This window comes from Canis lupus, chromosome 21, assembly GCF_003254725.2.
Source record: "Canis lupus dingo isolate Sandy chromosome 21, ASM325472v2, whole genome shotgun sequence".
NCBI classification, from domain to species: Eukaryota; Metazoa; Chordata; class Mammalia; order Carnivora; family Canidae; genus Canis; species Canis lupus.
In genome coordinates this window covers 31,256,299-31,272,020 of record NC_064263.1, presented here as the reverse complement: position 1 = coordinate 31,272,020, position 15,722 = coordinate 31,256,299, and the positions used below count along the sequence as shown (strand labels likewise).

The 15,722-nt window shown below is 41.5% G+C and overlaps 1 protein-coding gene across 1 annotated transcript in view; it reads right to left on the bottom strand.

The window, feature by feature from the left end:
- Window positions 1-13,965: 13,965 nt before the first annotated feature.
- The window catches only part of NLRP14 (NLR family pyrin domain containing 14), a 41,950-nt gene continuing 40,193 nt past the window's right edge, over window positions 13,966-15,722 (bottom strand). The window contains 2 exon segments of the mRNA XM_025459341.3: window positions 13,966-14,308; window positions 15,444-15,614. Coding sequence (XP_025315126.3) covers window positions 14,176-14,308; window positions 15,444-15,614 — 304 coding nt within the window. The 3' untranslated portion in view covers window positions 13,966-14,175.

The window sequence follows — 15,722 nt, the reverse complement described above, 5'->3', positions numbered from 1 at the left end:
TTTAGTAAGAAACTGTGACTATATTTTAAATCCTTCTGTCAGAATCCCTAAGGACCTGATGAAGTATACCTTTACCCCATTTGGGAAAACAGTGATTAACAGTGAGTTCCACTATGACTAGTAGTAAAATCAGTCCACTAATTCTGTATCTGTATCATCCTATTCTAAACAGATGGGAGTGGCCTGAGGGGAGGGTACCTGCTAGATTGATATTGCTGTCTGCGATCTAGAGCAGCACCGTGAGGGAACTTAATGTCCCTTCGAAAGGTGAGAAAATTTGGATAAAAAAGAAGATAAAATAAATAAATGAGTTAAATAATGAGAGACGCTCTAGCTCAGTAACACTTAGAAAGAGGCTCAAAGCAGGAGATGATACTGTCCCTTAGCGCAGTGATACTGATGCCTGAAAGAGTGAAGCTATGTAGTGCTGAGGCTACTCCTGCTGTTGGAACATGTCAAGATCAAATGAAAGCCTGCAAACATGAGTGACCTCACCGTGGGAGGTATTTCCAGATAGTACGATGATGGCCTGGACTCAATGGGACTCTAGTAATAGGCCAGTATCTTTTATTTTTCAAATTACTTTTACCATAATGAAATATGGTCTTATATCTACATCATTGGTAAAATTGTAATACTGATATTGATGGTCAGATGTATTGGGAAATTAAATTAAAAGCCTCCCATCTCTATCCCACATGAACTCCTCCAAATGTTGCTGTTATTGGTTATGTTCAGATATGATGTTTCTTTTGCTTTAAGGGATCCATGGTCAAAGACTAGAGGGGGTCAGGAACACAGTAAAACACATACTTAATCTTTGTCTAAAATTCTTGGAATGTTAGAAAATACAAGTGTCTTTTTTTTTTTTTAACCCATAAACCCTTTCTACTATACCAAAGTTTATGTTAATGGAGTAACTCCTAAAGGGTTCCCTAAATAGATTCAGGATAGGGCTGGTCACTAGAGGAACCAGCCATGTGATTAGAGGGTTAGAACCTGACTCTGGAAGGGGAAAGGGCCTGAAGATTGGGTTCAATCACCAATGGCCAATGATTTAGCCAATCATGCCTCTGCAGTGAAAGCCCATATGAAAACCCTACACAGGGATGCCTGGGTGGCTCAGTGGTTGAGCGTCTGCCTTTGGCTCAGGGCAGTCCTGGGATTCAGTCAGTCCCACATCGGGCTCCCTGCATAGAGCCTATTTCTCCCTCTGCCTATGTCTCTGCCTCTCTCTCTCTCTGTGTCTCTCATGAATAAATAAATAAAATCTTAAAAAAATAGAAAACCCTAAACAATAGAGTTCAGGGAACTTCCTGTTGGGTGAACACATGGATGTGCTGCGAGGTCGCTTGCTTCGAGGGGAGTGGAAGCTACAGACCCACTTCCTGAACTTGCCTTCTGTCCTTTCATTTGGTTGTTTATTTGCATCCTTTATAATAAACTGTAATCATAAGGATAGCACTTTATTGAGTTCTATGGGTCTTTCTAGTGCATTATGGAAACTAGGGGCATTGTGAGAATTCCTAAATTTGTAGTTGGCCAGGAGGCTATTGTAGCAATCAAGGAGAGACAGTGTGTCATTTTCTTCTTTTCTTTTTAAAGATTTTATTTATTCATGAGACACACAAACACACACACACACAGAGAGAGAGAGAGAGAGAGAGAGAGAGAGCAGAGACGCAGGCAGAGGGAGAAGCAGGCTCCATCCAGGTCTTCAGGATCAGGCCTTGGACTGAAGGTGGCGCTAAACCGCTGAGCCACCCGGGCTGCCCCAGTGTGTCATTTTCTAACAACTCTCAATTCTTTGACACCAACGGGGCGTCATTCTCTTCTGACATTAATGCCTGGGAATTAGCACAGACTCCACAGCCTAAGGGCTCAGTCCCAACAAAACTGCCCTTATTCAGAGGCCAGGTGCACATGGGATCCCCAGATCACATGAATTTCTGCTCTATGATGAAGAGGTTCTAACATACATGGTTGTTTTATATTCTAACACTCATAGTCTGGGCCACTCTGAATTTTTTTTAAGTGGGCTCTATGCCCACTTGAACTCATGACCCTCAGATCAAGACCTGAGCTGAGATCAAGAGTCTGATGCTTAACCGACTGAACCACCCACATACTCATTTTGAAATATTTTAATAATTACAATACTTGAAATTGCAAAATGATAATGAATATTTTATGTGTCTACAGCTGTTCCCCATGTATTGTGAAAAAGAATGCTAATACTATTTTTTCACTCCTTTTGCAACTACCAGCAGCAAACTGTAGTAGATCTTAATAATTCATCAAGTTGTGAAAATCAGTGGACAGGGAAGGATACATCAAAGAAAGGAGAGCCAGGCAATGGAGTGCAGGGGCATTCCCTATAGAGTATCTCACTGGCTACCAGATCCTTCAAGAGAGTAACTGGGCCAGGGAGGTAGGGACTTAGTGGGTAGAGAAGCTCCAAGATGAAAAAAAGAAATCTATCCACTATCCACATTTCAAGAAAAAAAAAATCACCCTTCTGTAGTAACAGTAATAATCTCTATAAAGGGCTATGCCCTGACAAGGAAGACTTGGAGAGTGCAAAAGAACAGTCATGAGGTTCCCCATTTCCTCAGGGCAGATATGAGAGTCAACTGAATGAGATCCCCATCCTTCCTAATAAGAAGGTCAGGGACTATCTCTGGAAGCAACACCAATGCCTGGGGCCTGGGACCCTGAATCTGTTTCCAGTATTTTCAGAGACTGAGTTCTGGTCCAACCATCCAGACACATGGAGTGATCTCATGGCTCTATACTATCCCACAAGCTCCTTGACAGTGAGGAGGGAGCTTCCCAGGCACTCTGCAGCTTGGGCACTGCCTTTTTTTTAACTTAAATTTTTTAAATTATAAAATTCACTTAACATAAAATTTGCCATCTTAACCATTTTTAGGTACATAGTTCAATAGTTGTGATGTTGTGGTTTATTATATATTTTGTTGTTGGTCTATGGTCTCTGGCTCATAGCTCCTAAAACCCTTGGCATTTGCTGAGGAATAAGAACAATGGGAGCAACTTTTAATATTTAATCTTTTGTCATGGATTCCTGAAGTAGCTCCAGGACCATAAAGGTGAAATGAGTGTCTTGTTATTCATAGCAGGCTCCAGACAACCACACCTAAGTTTAAGTTAATGTAGTAACTTTTGGAAACACCTGAGGAGGGCAGCTGGTTGCCAGGGGAACCAGCCTATGATTAGAGGGTTGGAACTTCCAGTCCCACCCTGCTCCCACCTCTCTGGAGGGGGGAGGGGCTGGAGATTGAGTTCAATCACTCTGACCAATGATTTAATCAATCACACATATGTAATGAAGTCTCCATAAAAACCTGGAAATACTGGGTTTGGAGAGCTTCCAGGCTGGTGAATGAGGAGGTACTGGGAAAGTGGCATTCTTTCTCAGGAAGAGCATGGAAGCTCTGCACCCTGTCCCATACCTTGTCCTAAGCATGTCTTCCATCTGGTTGTTCCTGAGTTAGGCCATTTAGTAACAAACTGGTAATCTAATAAGAAAAATGTTTTTAAAAATGTTTTCTTCAGTTTTGCGAGTCACTCTAACAAATTAATCAGACCTGAAGAGGGGATCCTGGGAATCTTTGCTTCATAGCTGGTGGGTCAGAAGCACAGGTACAATCTGGACTTGTGACTGGCACCTAAAGAGCCACCAGGAGGAGGGGGCAGTGTTGCAGGGCTGAGTTTTCAACCTGTGGGATGGGAGGTGCTCTCCAGGTGGAGAATATCAGAATTGAGTTGAATTGTAGGACACTCAGCTGGTGTTGGAGAATTGCTGGATGTGTACACATGTGGTGACCAGAAGCATCAGACATAGTGTAGTATTCAGAGTATTGTGTTTGATGTAAATGAAAATAAGAGGTTCCCTTTACAGTAGCATTAAGTACATTCACATTGTGAAACCAAGCTCAGAATTCTTTTCATCCAGCAAAACTGAGACTACCCATTAAACAACTCCACATTCCTTCCAGCCCCTGGCCACCACCTCTGTACTTTCTGTCTTCACAATCTAAGTACTAGACCCCTTCATTTATTCAAATAATATGAACTGAAAGACTTCTTTATGTTCCTCTTGATTCAAAGATATTTATATTGTTTTGGTGAATGATAACACATGTCCATTTCTTGGAAATCCATTTCTGCCCAGCTTTAGGAAAGCAGCTCCACAAATTGGGATCTCAGCTTTATTAGGAGTGGCCAAATTGCCCCAGGGGAAAAGATCTGGGAACTCAAAGGGACTCAAGCCTTCTTGGCCTCTAAACGCTGTCCAGGGTCCTAGTGTCCAGGTTCTCTGGCTTGGGAGGCCAGGGTTGGGGTTGCTTCCTTTCTAAGCACGTCCATACCATGAACAGCACCGCAAGCCATGTTCTGAGGGTGCCTGCCTCTGGGACACAAGGCCCGGGAGCCGACTACCCACCCTGCGACTCTGGGCTCCCGCCCCCTACAAGCCTAGTCAGGGCGGCCTGCGCCCCGACCCACCGAAAGCTAGGCACGCCAGCCATGCATCTGTGCGCCTGGCTCTGGCCTCCCCAGCCTGAGCTTGTCTTCTCCCCAATCTGCCACAACCTCGGACACTCCGCAAGAAACTCCTGGCCTGCCTCCCAGGCTTCATCCCAGGACCTGAAGGCAGACTCACCCTGCTTAATAATTCTAAAAAGCCAACTGGAAACAAGCACCGTCCTCCCCATCAAAGTTGGAATCCAGGGACCACAGCGGGATGCAGAGGATGTGAATCCAGGAGTTTCCTAGAAGCTGGGCATTTCCAAGCTGTGGGAGTCAGTGGCTTTTCTCAGCATGACAAGATCAACAGCTTCACTGAGGTAGTAGGAAGTTAGAAAGTAATACATCAGATGCCTTCAGGAAGAGTGAGATATTTTTGCTTTCATTCATTCATTCAGAGCCCACATTGGGCAAGACATTGTGCTGGGAGCTAGAAATAGAACAGGGAAGGAAAGAACCATGGTTCCTGCCCTCACTGAACTTACACAGTGTTGATGAAAATAGGCAACAAGGAAATCTTGGTGAAGTTGGATAGAAGCACCTATGCTCTGTTAGGAAAGGGGCAGTAGTATTTCAGATAACAATGCTCAACCTTTCTGACAAGGGATATTTAAACTGCAGTGTAAAGGATGGTCAAGAGTCAGCTCTGTGGAAGGCTGGAAGAGCAGAGTGGACAGAGAGGATCACCAAGCAAAGGACCAGTGGTGGAAAAAATTGCAACATTCAAGGAATTGAGAAGAAATCAGTGTTTAGTGAGAAGGGGGAGTGACATATTGGAAAGTGGAACCAAATTATGCTGCCTTTTTGTTAAAAAAAGATCTTAGAGAGTGAGAGCATGTGAGTGGGGGGAGGGTCAGAGAGAAAGAATCTTCAAGGAGAGTCCTTGCCAGCAGGGAACCCAATGTGGGGCTTGATCCCAGGACTCCTGAGATCATGAATGGAGCTGAAACCAAGAATCAGACACTTAACCAACTGAGCCACCCTGATGCCCAAATTATGCTGCCTTTTAAATAAGGAGAATTTTATCCAGTTCTCACATTCACTTACTCTTTCATTCATTCAACAAATATTGGGTACCTACGATAGGACAGGCACCATACTAGGTGTTGGAGATTCTGAGGTAAAGACAAAGAGGGGGCCCCTGGGTGGCTCAGTCAAGTATCTATCTTCAGCTCGGGTCATGATCTTGGGTCCTAAGATGGAGCCCCACATCAGGCTCCCTGTTCAGTGGGGAGTTTGCATCTGCCTCTCTCTGCTTCTCCCTCTCATGCACTCTCAAAATCTTAAAAAAAAAAAAAAAAAAAAAAAAAAAAAAAAACAGGGACCGTTTAAACAACTAATTACATCTGAAAGACATAACAATATGTGAGTTCATCACCTTTCTTCCTCCTATTGGTAAAGGAACCTGCTAGGGTCCACCCTTTAATCTGCACTTAGATGTTACTTATCTTCTAGGAAGGGACTTATGACTAAAAAATAAATGAAGACAATATTATTGGGAACAATACGTGCACAATGAAATGGGGACAAAATAAACTGAATAGAGTATTATTCTGTTTGAAACAACATTATCAATGGCTTACACTGTGGGGGTCAAGAGATGAAGTTGAATGTAAAGCATTAGAAGTGGAAGGACAGGGAAAAGAGACTTGAATATAGTTTTGTTTTGCTTTTAAAGAAAACTACTTTGAGTGAAGGACATAGTAGAATGCAATAAGTGAGAAGCTGGGAGATCAGATAGGAAATGACCTAAAATAAACTGTACTAACACTGGAAAGAAATCTTTTCAATCGAGTCTTCCCTTAGAATTTTTCTCTTGCACTCTTAAAGTGTATTGACAATGGAAGGTACCATGTGTTTTTCCCACACCAATTAATTCTCCCCAGACACTGAATATCCTACAAATTCACTCAACTCAGACACTGCCCACCTAGAAATAGCATCATATTCCACAGGTTGATGAGTACTGAGTCCCACACGATGCCAATTGGAAGTCCAGGTTGCTCATCTGTCCCTTGAACTGGCTATATGTAAATCAGAGTGTCAGTTACCCCTCTTCCTCAACTATAGAACCCCAACAATCATTCCTTATTACACTTTCCTAAGGCATTGATGATAACTGGAACATTCCAAGGGTCAGAGTAGAAAAGCCCTGATAGTAATGGAATGCCTAGAAGATCACACCCCACAAGCCCCCCTCCCTGCCCAAGATCAAAGGCTGATCACATGCTCTCTCGCACATACCACCCCTCCCACCCACATTGCAAACCTCTGCAAAACTCTAGGTGTCCATCTGCTGGAGAGGCCAGTTGTAAAGGCATAAGCCTGTCACCTCCCTTAGCTACTGGCACCCAAAATAAATTTCTCCCTCCTCCAAACCCTTGTCTCTTGAGTTACTGACCTCTCATGACAAATTTATCAGTTTGGCAACAGTGTTGGCAAACCCAGTCAGGAGCTATGCTTTTGATTTGTGCATCCTCCTTGGGATTCCCTGGAAGGGAGCATTGGGCTGGCCTGTGATAGATTATTTGGTAACACCTCAGCCCCCTCCTTGGGTTCGATTAACTTGCTAGAGTGTTGCACAGACTCAGGAAACGAGAAAACTTACTGATAGGAAATGCTGGGATTTGGGACCTGAATGGTCAAGAATGAATCTTGAGACGTCTTTGGTGTAAAAAGGGTGGTTTTATTAAAGCACAGTGACAGGACCCATGGGCAGAAAGAGCTGCACTGGGGTTGTGAGGAGTGGCTGAGATACTTTCATGATGGGAGGGACTTGGGGATAGTGTAAGTGTCTAAGGGAATTTGGAAGCAAGGTTTCCAGGACCTCAAGGGCTAGTTGTTGGGAAAAGGTCATTTCGTACTGTGTCTAGTAAAACTTTAGTCATGAGACACTTAAGTGGGCCATATGCTTGGAGGAAGATTGCTAATATATATCTTGGTTTAGGGGACAAGGAAGTTTCCAAAGGGATTTTTATGGAGTCTTGGAGGTCAGGCTAACATCAAACTATGGTTGCCTTTCGCCTCTAGCAGAGTATTAACAATGAGGCGGCTAGGCAATGAGGAAAGTAATTCTACCTGTCTCAAGTACTTGTCAATGGGCTGTAAGCTGTAAGGAAGTTTTTCTTTTACCTTTGTTCTCCACATCACTTACTATTACTGATGTATTACAATAGTATATAAACAGCCAAATGAAGAGATCCATAGGGAGAGGTCCCTAAGAGCAGGAACTTCTGTTCCCATGGAGTTTGGGGGCTAGCAGGTTGATAACATTTAGGTTCACCATCCTGAAATTGCCCAAACTCTCTTGGTTTTTTATGAGGCTCCATTACATAGGCATGTGTGATTGAACCTCAAGCACCAGCACCCCCCCCCCTCCCAGTCAGGGGCTGTGACTGAAAATTCCAACCTTCAAATCAAGGTTGGTTCCACTGGCAACCAGCCCCTCCTCCTCAGGGGCATTCTGAAGGTCACCTCAACATAAATTCATCATTGGAAAGGACTCATGAATAACAAGACAGCCATTTCACCTTTATGGCTCTGAGGCAATTTCAGGAACTGAGGACAAAAGACCAAATATTATAACAAAAGATGCTCCTATTGCTCTTATGGGTTAGGAAATTCAAGAGTTTTCTTAAGCAATTTCAAGAATGGGACGCCTGGGTGGCTCAGTGGTTGAGGTTGAGCGGCTGTCTTCAGCTCAGGGCGTGATCCCAAGATCCAGGATCGAGTCCCACATCAGTCCCACATCGGGCTTACAGGAAGCCTGTGTCTACCTCTGCCTGTGTCTCTGCCTCTGTGTCTGTCATGAATAAACAAAATCTTTAAAAAATTTTCAAGAGCTGTAAGCCAGGAAGCCTGAAGACTGAAATATATTGTAAAGTACAGTATAGCACAGTTGGGGGAAGACGGTTGTCCTGTCTGCCACACTTCCCTCACCCTAAAGTTTATTTTCTCCTAGGCTAAGATTCAGGGGTGTTAGTGAGACATTTTTTAGCCTCCATTTTATAGATAACTCAATTGAAGTATGAAAATAAAATACCTGCCAACATTACAGAGCTGCAGCTGGTAGTAACAGAACTAAAATCCGTCGATCACCAGGTTCACTTGATGTATGGAAAACCACTGACTACCAAGAGAAACCTTCAGTTACAACCAAAAATCACTCCTTGGTGGCCAAATCACCACAGTTGAGACTCACCATTCTTAGAGAGGAGTATTAAGAAAAATTATCCAAAACTTAAAAATAGGCAAAAAGGATTACTAGGTATCCTTTCATTGCAATGGTAGGTGTTGGCTAGCAAGCAGAGGATTATCTGATTTTCCAGGGGTGTACAGGTGGCCATTAGATGGAGGTGGTTCTAATATCGTAGCATCCTATTGCAGAGAGCAAGATATCATCACTCATATCCAGCAGTGGCCTATGTCAAGAAGTGACACAGGCACCGAGGGCATTTCAGCTGAGACCAGATATCGCCGAGGCCAACACCAGCTGATGACACACTCAGAACCTATAACAAGCGGAAAGATAAGAGGTCTGCAGGGGCCCAAGATGGATTAAGTCTCTAACAAGGTAGGATTTTTGCAGCAAACTGTTTTGAGAGTCTAACTAATACTGACCCCTTTATGTCTGACCACTTCAGAGCTGCTGCAGCAGGCTCTAATTGATCTGTGAAAAGAACACCGATCCTTCACCACTTGAACATAATAAGCATTTAAGTGCTGAGAAGTGACTTACACGGGGGCCAAGAGCTTACTGATATGCTGACTGACTTCACATTTGGTTAACCTCCTACCCCCTGTTCTGTCTTGTTGTAGGATTTGTCTTGTGCATGGCTTTGTGTGCCTTATAAGCAGCTCAGTTAATCACATGGTGAAAAGCTCAGTTAATCACATGGTGAAGTCATTGAGTTTGGAATGCTGAACCTGCTTTATAATTAATTTTGCTTTATGACTGAATAAAGCCAACATTGTGGAAAGACACACTCCAGTGTGTGCCTTCATAGTGTGCTAATGACACTATCCAAGCAAATCAAAACAAAAACCTGTAAATGCCTCAAGGTTAAATGGAAACCTAAGGACAACTGATCACAAATACCCAACTAGGCTTTTCCAAATAAAGCTTATAATGCTTAACCTATAGCCATTCAAATAATTTGTTTTGCTTTCATATCTTCTCTATTAAAAGACTTTCTCCTGTTTTTGGGTACAACCCTTCTTTCCACTTCCAGTTTGGTGCTGCATAATTCAAACTGATTTTCCCTCAAACTCTTAAAAAGATAAACTGAGAGGCATATTAAAAAACTTAAAAGTTCTCAGTCAATTTGCTATTTGATCAGGAGATTCACAACTAAGGGCAGAGAGTATTCTGTAGAAACCTAATAGCAATATAAATAATTCTTTGAGCTAGCAGTGCAAATGATTTCTATATGATTGAAAGAGAATACCAAAGGTTACTTATTACCTTGTAGGACATTAAAAAAAAAAAAAAGGTGGTTAAAGATTTTGATAGAGAATACGAGTGGGGGGAGGGGCCCGGGGACAGGCAGACTCCCAGGACCCAGAGATCATGACTGGAGCCAAAGTCAGAAGCCCAACAGACTAAGCCACCCAGGCACCCTGGACATTAACCATTTTTAATGGTTGAAATGTTATTCCAACTTTTTAAAGAACACCACTTCTGATGGATATATAAACGTTTGTTCCTTAAATGCTTTTTAAAGCATTAGCTCACTAGTTCCCTGCTAATGCACTGATAAGTCTTTGATGAATCTTTGACTCATTCTGCATTTATATAAGAGCCATGATTTTAAATCCTTAAAAATTATGTTTTACTGCATCCCTGGATCCATTCTGCACCAATTAGAGTCTCTGAAAGACACTTTAAACCAAAGCAGTATAATAAAAGACATCTTTTCTCCTTGGCTAAGCTGACAAAAGGCAAGTTCAAATCTGCCTGTGACATAATTCTATCATATTTAGTAGACAACCATGGCCTCAAAATATCTAAAGCAAAAACTTAAATACAGGAAAAAAATAATTCCATATTAGATTTAAAGCAAATATTCTCAATTGATAGGTTAAACAGCAAAAATTAGTATAGGAAGGTTTGAACTACATAATTAAAAAGCTTAATTTAATGGATGTATATGTGTCTATATATGTGTGCAGGGACTCAGTTATGGGAAAGTTTACATTCTTTTCAAGCACACCTAGAAAACTGATTATATGGTAGGTCATAAAGTGTTTTAACCGATTTCAAAAAATATTTTCCAACAGAACACATTATCTGATAATTAGGTTAAAAATAACAAAAAGATAACTTTAAAAACTCTTACGTCTGGAAATTATGAACACTTCTATTTGACATATGAGCCACAGGAAAAAAAAATCCCAGTGTAAGACAACGTTAGGACATGAATACTACTCCATATTCAAGCTTGGGAATTCAGCTAAAGTAGAAACTGAGGGGAATTTATAGCCTTAATGCTTGTAATAAAGAGGCTAGAAATCAGTAAGAATCTAACTTAAGACGTTAGCATACTAACAGAACAAATTCAAATGTAATGAATATGAATTTACAAAATAGGGATCCCTGGGTTGCGCAGCGGTCTGGCACCTGCCTTTGGCCTGGGGCGCGATCCTGGAGACCTGGGATCAAATCCCATGTCGGGCTCCTGGTGCATGGAGCCTGCTTCTCCCTCTGCCTGTGTCTCTGCCTCTCTCTCTCTGTGTGACTATCATAAATAAGTAAAAATTAAAAAAAAAAAAAAAGAATTTACAAAATAAATTTTTCAAAAATGTAAAGAATAAAAAAAAAAAAACCAACAAAGCTAAAGTTGTTTTGATCACCCTATTTATTCTTTGACTCTTTTTTTCACTCCTTAACTACAGTATTTGAAATTGCAAACCCTTCTGTCTTCAGGGCTGGATTTAGGACGAGGGGAGTAATTTGGGTGATGCACAAAACTTAAGGAGATATGGAGAAACTCAGTAATCAAGATAAACATTTTAGTGGAATACTTTGTAAATCAAAATTCACCCAAAACATCCATGATAACTGAACACCAAAGATTTAAAGACAGCGTCTGACTCTGCACTGGCACAAGATCCACCCCAGCAGCCTCCACAGTCCTCCAGTAAGTACTTCACTCCCCTCACCCTAGAAACACCCTGGAAACCAGGTGTGTTTCCAAGATTTAAATGACTAGAAATGCTTCTAGTATACAGTTATAGTGCAGGGTAAGAATTCCTTATGTTATGAAAGTACCTGACCAAAAAACAAGACTGAATTTTATTAAATGCCTTATCAACATTTACTGAAGTGATCATTTGGTCTTTCTACATCAATCTATATCCTAAATTATAACATGCCTCCTAATATTTGTCCTCTCGTATTTCGGATGCAAATCATAATATTCATGGTATATATATTTTTTTAAGATTTTATTTTTAAGTAATCTCTATACCCAATGTGGGGCTCAAATTCAAAACTCTGAGCTCAGTGGGATCCCTGGGTGGCACAGCGGTTTAGCGCCTGCCTTTGGCCCAGGGCGCGATCCTGGAGACCCGGGATCGAATCCCACGTCAGGCTCCCGGTGCATGGAGCCTGCTTCTCCCTCTGCCTGTGTCTCTGCCTCTCTCTCTCTCTCTGTGACTATCATAAATAAATAAAAATTAAAAAAAAATACAAAAAAAAAAACAAAAAAACTCTGAGCTCAGGAGGTACATGACTGAGCCACCCAGGCACTCCTAATTCATGGTATATTTAAATTAAATTTTGGAAATTTCAAATATTTATATTTAGTCTTCGTGTATATATTTATAAGTAACATCCAACTGTGAATTTCCTTATAGTGCTTTTTGAGATTTTACTATTAAAGTTTTGTAGTTTTATAAAAGAAAATGGTAAAGTTACCTTCCTCAGTGATGCTCTGAAATGGCTTAAAAAACGTAAGAATTTTCTCTTACCTGAAAGTTTGGTAGAAAGTACCTTGATAAGCATTTATTAACTCCTTTATGGAGTTTTACTTGGGCATCTTGGAAATTTTATTGTCTATGAAGGATAAGATGTTCACTGTAGCCCAAAACTGCCATGTGAAGGGAATACCACTTCCTTGCTGCATACTTTGTTATAACAACCCAAGGCTAGTCTTCTTTAGCCAGCATGACTGTCAAAACTGAGAACCCCATTAGTGACTCTCTCTAGGCATCATCTGTATAGATATTAGCTCCAATAACATTATCTGTGAATTTTCCCATGACTGCCACCTGCGCCTCCTTCTAACTGCTATGGTCAACTCTTTACCTCCAGCTCTGCCACATTGACACAGGGGTGATTATACCATCTATGAGACTTATCTCTTACAGACAAGGAGGGAAAAAAAATTGAGTCTTTGGTAGACTAAGGAAGACCACAACTTCATTGACACTATGCCCATCAAGAAGTGACTGCCCTCAAATCTGGGCTGGCTGCCCTGGACTGTTCCTGACCAATAGCATAAGATAGAAGTGACTTTGTGCCAGTCTGGGGCCTAACTTTCAAGGAATGGGCAGCTTCCACTTGGACCCTTTAAGTCCTAAACCCCCATAAGATAATTACCTTCCCTGCTGGAGAAACCATGTGGAAAGTCCCTAAGACTAGAGGGAAGAGATATCCAGCCAAACCCAACCTTCCAGCCATCTTTGCTAAGGTACCAGGCATGTGAGTGAAGTCACCCTGGACCCTCCAGAGCAACCTGGCTGCGAGCTGAGTATCACTGAAGGACCCCAAGTAATGTGTGGAGTGTAAGAAATGCTTAGCTGAGCCCCTCTCAATTCTAATCTACCAAGTCATGAGATAGAACAAAGCAGTAACTGCTTTAAGTCACTAAATTTTGGAATGGTTTTTCACATATTAATAAATAATTAAAAGTCTTTCACAGAAAAGGTTACTGAATCAGGTTTCTGTCAAAGCACATGACTTTAGCTCTAAACCCAATAATCCTATATCCACTTATATCTTTGCAACAGGCTACGGAAAATGTTCACTGAGGAAGTGGACTCCCACTTCAATTGAGACTGGCAATTCTCAAATCATAACATGCCTAAAAACTGCCTGGAAAATTATTTAAAATGCCAGTTCCTAAGGTTTTCATCCAGTTATTCTGATTCAGTAAGTCTGATACAGGGCTCAATAATCTGCATTTTAAGAAACACCCGAAGTATTTAGACACCAGTGGTCCCAGGAGCACACAAAGAAAAGCAGTCAGTAAAATATCCCAGATCTGGTGAGGCTGTGAAGTAAGCCAACTATGGGAGGGAGAGAAAGGAAAACAGACATTCTTATGTCATCTGCCCTGGCCCCGTCCTCTGGTGTCATTTCTAGGATTCTCACATCTGAATTCTAAAGCTCTGTATCCAATTAAAAACATGTCATACCTTTCACAGAGCTTTATGCTTTTCATTTTATTTTATAGCCTTTCAACTCCCATGTGAAGTATAACAGATATGTTACAGAGAAGTGACTCATCTACATCTAACAGACCTTAAACAATCTGGGCATAAAGCACCTAAAGCTAAGAGGCCCAAGCCTAGTCACTCTGAGGCCTTCATTTTACTTTTAAAAAGAACATCAGGTTCTTCAAATCAGGGACACCGCCACCAGGAACCATCTTCATCATCATCATTATAATCGCGCTTAATGATGAGGTGTGGATTGCTAATTCGCACAGCTTCCAGCAGCTTCTGAGCTTCCTCATCAAATGCTTCTTTGCACACCCTGAGAAAACAAGGGAACACCTCTTCTCACACTCAGATTTGTTTCTCTGAGAAAGACTGCAGTAGACCCAAATGAACATGGCTGGGAGTGGGGCAAGGAAAGTGTGAGGGATACACAGGAGAGGGAAGGCAGGAGGTGAAGGAAAATAGAGAGTAGAAATAGAAATAGACTAAAATTTAAGAGGATCCTCCAGGAGGCTTTTGCTTCTCAAACAAAACAGTACTACTGATAGCAACAGCTAACACATAACACTATTATGTGTTATATGCTAGGCACGGTTCTAACTACAGGTACCCTTGGCTGTTCAAAGATCATACCTATACCACTTCACCCTTATGAGAGACCTACATTAGCAACTGTTTTTGATAACCAAAGGAAGTCTAAAGATTTTTACTTTTCTCTCTCTCTCTCAATCTCTCTCTCTCTCTCTCTCTCTCTCTCTCACACACACATACACACACACACACACACACACACACACACACAGACAGGTAAAAAGCGAAAATAGCATTTGGATCTAGCAAGCCCCTTCTCTGGGACCTACACTGCCTCTCAGCACCATGCTGGCATAGCTTTAAACTGTCAGGCATCTGTGCTTTATATCAATTTATTTTGTGCATGTGTCCTAAGGTATCAGAAAAGCCTGAAAGAGGTTATTGTTTAGGTCTAGGAATGCTAAAAAAAATTTCCCATATAAAATTAATTGTAATTGCTTCTCTGCTTTACATCATTTTGGCTTATGAAAGTTTTCATAGAAACACTCTACCTTCAGAATAGGCACCCCCCCCTTCCGAGTCAGCTGATCAATCCTCATAATAACACATGGGCAGATATCATTTCACCCATTTGTAGATAAGGAAACCAGAACACAGAGATTGGAGACTAGTGCAAGTTCAAATGTCTAGTAAGTTCCAGCTAGCTTTCAAACTCAGGTAGTCTTGCTTTAGAGTTCTTCGCTGTTACAACTATGCTACACTCTCAAAATTCCATGTCCTATGTGAGAAAAACAAATACGGGCCTCAAAAATATGCAAGGATCCACAATCAGGCTGATCCTTAGGCCTGCAGTAAATAAGTGGTTCCCCAAATCCCCTGTTACAGGAAACTTTCACCTTAAGAAGTTAATGAAGACTTACCCCAGAACTTTCAGTTTACATTCAGGAGACTTCAAGACTTCACATAACTTCATCATTCCTTCATACCCTAAAGTATTCTGTTTCAGGTTTATTTTTATCAGGTTTTGGTTGCTTCTAAGAGTATATGAGAGATCCTGACAGCACAGGGAGGTCAAACCACAGTATTCCAATCTGCAGGGAAGAGAGACTAAAGATAAAAATTTTATCCCAGAGAGCAAGAACGTAAGAGATCTGTGAGCTGGGAGTGTAGGAGGACTCCAAAGCTTAAAATGAAGGGAG